The sequence below is a fragment of the Perkinsus marinus genome (genome assembly GCF_000006405.1).
Source record: "Perkinsus marinus ATCC 50983 genomic scaffold scf_1104296935302, whole genome shotgun sequence".
NCBI lineage: Eukaryota > Perkinsozoa > Perkinsida > Perkinsidae > Perkinsus > Perkinsus marinus.
Window position 1 is genome coordinate 318,780 of NW_003214508.1, and position 7,523 is coordinate 326,302.

Below are 7,523 nucleotides of genomic sequence, written 5' to 3' on the forward strand. Positions count from 1 at the left end.
ACTGTAGGTTATGGTGTTCTGGAATGCTACGGCTATCGATCTGGACAATATCAGTGATTATTACCCTTCCCCTCGATGATCAATGATATCTCCATGTGCTTACCTCCAACGTTCACTATAGGAAGCCTCCTTGAGGAGCTGCGAGGTTCTGTGGATAAGTTGCATGTGGCTATGCTCTTGAGGGAGCTCTCCAAAATGATAAGGACGAATGCTGAGTGGATCGTTGAAGGGCCAATCGTTGCCGAGGTGACCATAGTAGCGCCGCCGCCGCCGGCGGCATTGCAGCTCTTATCAGCTCTGGTCGTGTGTAGGTTATTCTACAGCATGGTCTCTCTAAGTACCCACACGCTCTAGAAGTGTCTATACCAGTGTGCGAGATATTCCGTCACTACGCCTTGATACCATCTATGAGGGTATTCTTTCTCGAGACGGCTGTGGATGTAATAATCCTTTCGAATGATGATAGTGAACCATGACCGTGATCGACTCTCATAGACCTTTTATGGTCAGGCGCCCTATATCTCGGTCCTTACTCGTCTAGCTAGCGGCAATATGGTACATCCGCATAAAGCCAACCCTCGGTTGGTTATCGAAGTACTGGCCTTTCTGGCCAATTTATCGAGTGGTGCTGCCAACTGCGATATGGGCGCTTGGGCTGCCCTGGACGTTGGAGCTAGGGAGCTCGCCAAGAGGGCCTTTAGGGTGACTCTGGGTGGATATATTGATCGATTGTCTAACCTCACATTGACAGGTATTCCCATCAAACCTTGCAGTGCATGAGCAGTGTAATAGGGTACTGAGACTATCGGATGTGGTCATGACATCATGTGCAGCAGCAGCTCCTCCATCTGGTGGACTTGTCCATGCTTAGCTATATGTTGTTCATGAACAAATCACTCCAATGTTGCGTTGAAGTGGTGAGTTGTGATTCTCCCTTTAGTCGCCTTGTCTATTATATGTCTCTAGCTGTCTCTGCTACACGGCACACACTGTCGCGCTCACTGTGGGTACCAGCAGCAATCGTATGTGCCGACGGGCCTTCTCTACCCGCGGCAATCTCCCGTTAGATCGGGTGAGGAACATAGGTATATCAGCACATGTTGATTCGGGGAAGACCACGCTCACAGAGAGAGTATTGTTCTACACTGGTAGTAGTAGCATCGGCATTTGTGGTCGGTAGCATCACACCCTTTTGATAGGCCGGATTGATGATATTCACGAGATTCAGGGAGGTGACGGTGTCGGGTGCAAGATGGACCACATGGAGTTAGAGAGGGAGAAGGGTAAGTCGGGTGGTACTAGGGAGCTGCGAACCGACCTTAGGAATTACCATTACTAGTGCGGCTACCTATTGCCAATGGAAGACTAAGGACAAGGACGATTATCATATTAATATTATCGATACGCCTGGTCATGTTGACTTTACATTCGAAGTTGAGAGGTGTGGCTCTTCCGAGTCTTAGAGGATGCCATCGCTCTATCACTAGGTCACTTCGAGTACTCGATGGTGCCGTTATGGTGGTCTGTGCTATTGGCTGTGTACAGAGCCAGACCGTTACAGTAGACCGACAAATGCAGAGGTGGGTCTATTAGAGCCGTTACGTGGGAAGAAAGGCGGACTTAGGTATGAGGTACCAAGGATCATTTTTATTAACAAGTTGGACCGCTACGGTTCCGAGCCGTATACAGCATTGAAACAGGTAGTCCGTGAACAAGGGTGAAACCGTGGTAGGCGTGGCCCCTTAGTTGAAGACCAAACTGGGTCTTTGCGCGGCCCTAACTCAAATACCGTTGGGGGCTGAGGACAAGTTCGCTGGTAGGGTCGACTCTGTGATGGTGGTGATGGTGGTGGTGGTGGTGGTGGTCAGGCGTAGTGGATGTGATACGGAGGGAAGCACATCATTTCGAAGGCTACAAGGGCCTCTCGTGGAACACAGGAGAGGTATGTAGGTCTCGGGTAGTATGGTATTGTTATGGTCGATAGTTAGGTGCCCTCGAAGATGCTGGAGCAGGTTGAGGAGACTAGGAAGACCTTAGTGGAGTTGATGGCAGGTGGGATTGTTGTTGCTGATGATGGTGTTGATCTGTGATAAGTGTAGCAGATCTCGATGATGAGTTGGCTGAATCCTTTTTGATCGACGAGAACGTCTCTGCGGAGGAGCTAGAGAGAGCCATTCGCCGTCAGACTATATCTAGGAGGTGCGTGTGTGAGTCATTCGTGTCGACTTGAATGATTCATAGGTTCTGTCCGGTATTGCTTGGATCGGCATATAAGAATAAAGGAGTGCAGCCTCTCTTGGATGCTGTATGTAAGTACCTCCCCAGCCCTGGTGACAGGTAAGCACGGCAAGTAGTAGTGGATATGTGTGTTAGTATATTGTGAGTTGTGGATGAAAATCTGTCAGAGTCTACAGCGGCTATGATCAGTCACGTAATGGCGAGCGCGTTGAGATAACACCAGATGAGAAGAAGCCGTTCTTAGGTGGTCTTGGCTGTTAGCAGTGTGGTGGTGGCATGGAGTAATTGTATACAGGTATGGCATTCAAGAGTCAGGACCTACCTCCTAATGGTACTCTGACCTACATGAGAGTGTACCAGGGCACTCTAAAGAGGGGACAGAGTGTGTTGGACACTAAAACCAATAAACGGCAGAGTATTAAGAAGTTGGTAGGCTGATACATATGGTCAGATCGCTCCTATGGTCACCTACAGCTACGTCTACACTCGAGTGAGACTAGGGAGGTAGCTTCGGCTGGCCCTGGCGATATTGTGGCGTGTACTGGTTTGGATGTCTTCTCTGGAGTCACTTGTACTGATGGTAGGGAGTTGAGTGTATTTGAAGTGATCATTGGTCGATAACGTAGGGAAGATTAACTGGACTATGTCGCCATTGCATATACCAGCACCGGTGGTCTCGTTGTCTATTACTCCAGCTAGTCGAGAGGACTCAACCAAGATGGCTAAGGCCTTGGCTAGGTTCAAGAGGGAGGACCCTACCTTCATTGTATCGACGGATCCTGGTACAAAGGAGACTATAGTATCGGGTGAGGCATCCCATACCCGTTGTGGTGGTGGTTGGTGACTTATGTGTGGCGTGATGGTGATGGTTTTAGGAATGGGAGAATTGCATCTCTTTATTTATGCGGAGCGAATTCGTCGAGAGTACCACGCTAATGTTACTACTGGGGAGCCTAGGGTTAACTTCAGAGAGACCATTAATGAGAGAGTAATGGATCCGTAGTGGTTGGGTCTGGCGATGGTATTGGTCAGCGTAGGTGGCCTTTGATTACACTCATAAGAGGCAGAGTGGTGGTCGTGGTCAGTACGGTAAGGTTACGGGGTACTTCGAGCCACTGAGTCATGATGAAGTACAAGAGATTCTTACTAAGTATCAAGGAGAGATCACTCCTATGAATGCTTCCAAGTATCTTGCTATCTTCCAGAATAAAATAAGGGTGAGAAGTGGAGGCGCTGGGGATCGAACCTGCGTTGGAAGGCAGACATGTTAGCGTGGCGATATGTTGTTTTCTGTCGATTGTTAGGGTAATGAGATACCAAAGAACTTCATCGCGTACATTGAGAAGGGCTTCCGAGAGTGTCTGGAGGAAGGCCCTTTGACGGGCTCGGCAGTGTGCAATTTGCGAATAGTGTTGGAGGGCGGCAAGCATCATGAGGTTGATTCTTCTGAAGTTGCTTTCAAAGCAGCAGCGCAAGGGGCGTTCGAGCAGGCGTTCTATGGCGGGTCGCCGACGATTTTACAGCCAGTCATGTAAGATGGTAGAAATTGTGTGGTGGTTGAGGCTAGCGCTAGAGCTAGACTTAGCTAGTAATAATGTTAGGAATGTGGAAGTAACTGTCCCTACTGATAAAACCGGATCGTTGATGTCTGGTATCACGGTGAGGAAGGGCTTGGTCACGGGTTCAGAGGCACTCACGGATTTGGATACGCTGGTACGGGCGAAGGTGCCCTTAAGGAATATGTTTGGTTTTACGACAGAGTTGAGATCAATCACACAGGTGGGTGGGGTTTTAAGGTGGTGATGTATGGTATTGGGATAGGGTCATGGTGAGTGGGCTATGGACTTCCATGCTTATGAGGAGATGCCAGCTGATGACCAAGAGTCTGTTAAGAAGCAGTATGTCCAGCGACGAGCGAGAGAGAAGAAGCTCGAGGAGTGATCCTTACTGTGATACTATCGTTTCCGTGTGTCACCCCAACAAGGATGTGTGCATGAGGTTTCCGGGTAGCTGTTGCTGTTGAGTTGTGGCAGTCTCTAACTGATGTGTGTTGTGGTAGTTGTTCAGATTGCATTGGAAAGCGTCGTCGTTTACGACCTATTTGTTCCTTCCTCACTCATCTTTAATCCTCGCCATCGTCGTCGTTAAGCTACTATTAATACTACTACTAAACGTGTTCCTATTGTTGACTATGAAGGGCCATACTACAAGTAGACGAGCTTTGATCCCTCGTAACAGGTCAATAGAATCTGTTGGTGGTCCGGATTCGGCACTTATCATAGCGGGTGATATTGGTGGGACCAATTGCAGGCTACGACTTATGCTCGTATCGAAGGCCGACGACGACGACGGCGTTGCAGAGGAGAGTATTGGGAGTAGTACGGATTCGGAAAATGAAGAGGTAGTATTTCATAGGGCAGGTCTAGGGGAGATCATTTTTACTTCTAGCCGAAGACCGAGACGCAGTTGCTGTTCACAGCGAAGTATCCGACAGTTGAATGTCCTAGTTTTGAGGAGGCCCTTGCTCGGTTCATATCTGAGGCACCAGCACTAGAGGACGCCGATCTATCTGGGGTCGTCTGTGTGGTTGGATTGCCCAGTGATGTTAAAAACAATAAAGTTGGTGAGTTTACGGCTTTCTGTTATTCTGTGTTGGATTTGTTTGTTTTTCTATCAGCTCGAATAGCGAATATTCCCCATTGGGTGGACACTGATGGTGATGCCGTCGCGACAAAGCTCGGTCTTGGCAAAATCGTCCTCCTCAATGACTTTGAGAGTGCTTGCTGGGGTAATAATGGGTTGGTGAGAAACTTCTTTGTTATTTGCAATTGTTCTGAGGTATTCCTATGCTTAAAGAGTCCCAGCTTATATGCCTTAACCCTGGTATTCCTATCAACAAGGCGCGGACGTCTGCTCCAGCGATCACTAGCGTTCTTATTGGTCCTGGCACTGGACTTGGTGAAGGGTAGTGCTGGTGATGAGCACACCGTTGGTCATTAATGCTCATCAGTTACTTGGTCACGGCTCGAGCAACGAACCATGTGTCGGCCCATGCTTCGGAAGGTGGCTGGGTGAGCTTTTCCCCACAAGATGAGTAGGCTTGGTCTGTTGGTAGAGGCCAGTCGGCATTGCCGTGTTGATCAGGGAGGAGTTCAAGCTAATGCAGTTTGTGAAGAAGGACTTGGGCGTTGAGCGAGTGGTCGTGGAGCACTTGACTGCAGGGTGAGTACCAAGGGCTGTTAGGTCCTTATCGTGTTGCATTGAGTTATCTCAGGCCTGCCTTACCTATGTTGGCTCGCTTCTATGGACAGGAGGAGGGTATGGACATCAACGACTTGCCTAAGACTGCTCCTGAGGTGGCAGGGAAATACGGGAAGTGCTCGGTCTGCACCAAAGCGTGTGATAAGGCTATGGAGGTCTTGGGACGGGAGCTGGCTTTCTTATGCTTGAAGTTCAAACCCCAAGGTGGCATATTCCTCATCGGCAATGTCGTCGACTCACTGAGGGATTCTATATTGGCTGAGGACTCGAGCTTAAGGAGGGGTCTCTTTCATAGTCTGCACCACTCAATTCTAGAGGGTATCGTTAATGACACTCCCATCAACATAGTGAATGTCAGTGGCGTGAGTATGGGCATGGAAGGGGCCATCAATAGGGCCACTCGTCTAGCATTAGCTCGATTGTAGGCATTCTCCGTTTTCAAACAGAAGTGGCGCATTTTTAGGGCTGCTGCGCATTAAGATTGTGTTGTTGTTGTTGTTGCTCTCGTCATCGTTCCATTGTAAGGTAGTAAGATGTAGATAGGCGGCCTTTCCTGTTACCCAATTGTAGACCATTGTATATCGTTCTGGTTGTTGACTTGCGAGGGGCAGGTGACAACATTCTCATACCCCCTATTGTAATTATTGTTAATCATCAATCGATTCAAGAGTGATGATGACCTATTAGTGCAGACGAAGCCCTTGTGCGGTATGTCACCACCAATGGGCGTGCTATCTTAAACTGTCCTTTTCTCTCGAACATTGCAAAGTTCCTATACCCTCTGGTCTGCTTAGCGTTGGGGGTGGGATTACAAAAGGGAGACACGACTGGAATAGTTCAACTGCTGGACAACGTGGTCAACTGCTGGACAACGGTATGGTAACAGTTGGTGTTATCTGTTCAAGTTTAGCGTAGCTCTATCATGGACTCGAGTGAGGATCGAGATTGCTCAGCCTCCATCGCCGTCACCGGAGAGACAGCTTCAGCTGGGAAGACAGGTGTTGAAGAGGTAGAGGATGTCAAGGAGACGATCGTGCCAACTGACCTGCTTGGTAACAATGATCCCACTATGGATGATTCGGTAGTTAATGAGGAATCTGCTGCTGCGGAGGGAGGGAAGAAGGACAAGAGAGGGGTCGTGTATTTCTCGAGGATACCGCCCTTTATGCAAGTGAGCTTTCATAGTGTGTAGACTCTTCGTTCACACCTTATGTGTTTCAGCCTTGTAAGCTTCGGCACCTGATGGAACAGCTCGGCCGAGTTGGTAGAGTATATCTCACCCCCGAGGATGAGACACAGCAAGCCCGGCGTAAGAAGACTGGTGGCAATAAGAAGACCAAGTTCGTGGATGGTTGGGTCGAGTTTGAGAGCAAGTCGGTGGCGAAGCGTGTGGCAGCGACATTGAACAATACGCCAGTGGGAGGCAAGAAACGTCATAATGCCTATAGGGACGATATGTGGCTGTGTCGGTATTTGCCGAAGTTCAAGTGGCATCACTTGAAGGAACATGTTATCTACAATAGGGAGGTCCGTGGGGCCCGACTGGAGCAGAAGCTCTCACAACAACGTAAAATAAACAACTTCTACCAAGAGATGCTATTGGAGGAGAAGCGTGTGGATAAGATGAAGGAGCGTCGAGAGAAGAAGGCAGCTGAACAAGGCGAGGAAATGGTCCAGCCTCCTGTACATAAGAAGGCGAGGACAGGCGTCCACCAGCGAATGCCTCATACAAGCTCTCAGATCAGTGCGACGACGACAAGGAAGCAACGGGAGGTTTCTTCTGACGCATTACTTGATAGTCTAGCTCTCTAACTTACTGTACATTCTCATTATGTTTGAGTTGATTAATCATGCTCAGACTGGGTATGGTAGAACGTTAGCCCCGTTTAGTTCGCTGTTACGTTGTTGTGGCTTTGGACCGATGCGCCGAAGATGATGTATAGGCAGGCTCAGGTTTATTTAGGGTATATGAGTCACTAATACGTCGATATTGGAGTTCCCTGTTGGTGATTTCGACTCGAAAT

General features: G+C 48.8%; 3 protein-coding genes across 3 annotated transcripts; all 3 read left to right on the top strand.

Annotated features, from left to right (window-relative positions):
- Positions 1-10: 10 nt before the first annotated feature.
- Pmar_PMAR003373 (translation elongation factor G, putative) lies at positions 11-4,232 on the top strand (the record flags this gene model as incomplete). The annotated part of the gene is made up of 24 exons (XM_002784074.1): positions 11-53; positions 122-246; positions 312-440; positions 511-702; positions 752-785; positions 1,068-1,148; positions 1,200-1,283; positions 1,324-1,441; positions 1,488-1,580; positions 1,625-1,700; positions 1,747-1,816; positions 1,869-1,942; positions 1,989-2,052; positions 2,103-2,199; positions 2,242-2,337; positions 2,406-2,482; positions 2,534-2,667; positions 2,713-2,818; positions 2,865-3,044; positions 3,114-3,226; positions 3,276-3,455; positions 3,543-3,769; positions 3,840-4,017; positions 4,060-4,232. The coding sequence occupies 24 exons, from the start codon at positions 11-13 to the stop codon at positions 4,177-4,179; spliced, it is 2,691 nt and encodes an 896-aa protein (XP_002784120.1). The 3' UTR covers positions 4,180-4,232.
- A 197-nt stretch (positions 4,233-4,429) lies between these two features.
- Pmar_PMAR003374 (conserved hypothetical protein) lies at positions 4,430-6,255 on the top strand (the record flags this gene model as incomplete). Its single annotated transcript, XM_002784075.1, has 7 exons — positions 4,430-4,639; positions 4,687-4,861; positions 4,916-5,026; positions 5,077-5,203; positions 5,249-5,332; positions 5,383-5,460; positions 5,513-6,255. 7 exons carry the CDS (start codon positions 4,430-4,432, stop codon positions 5,922-5,924), a joined length of 1,197 nt encoding a protein of 398 aa, XP_002784121.1. The 3' UTR covers positions 5,925-6,255.
- Positions 6,256-6,421: 166 nt separating this feature from the next.
- Pmar_PMAR003375 (Ynr054cp, basal transcriptional activator hABT1, RRM domain containing protein, putative) lies at positions 6,422-7,319 on the top strand (the record flags this gene model as incomplete). The annotated part of the gene is made up of 2 exons (XM_002784076.1): positions 6,422-6,670; positions 6,721-7,319. The coding sequence occupies 2 exons, from the start codon at positions 6,422-6,424 to the stop codon at positions 7,309-7,311; spliced, it is 840 nt and encodes a 279-aa protein (XP_002784122.1). The 3' UTR covers positions 7,312-7,319.
- Between the last annotated feature and the right edge of the window lie 204 nt (positions 7,320-7,523).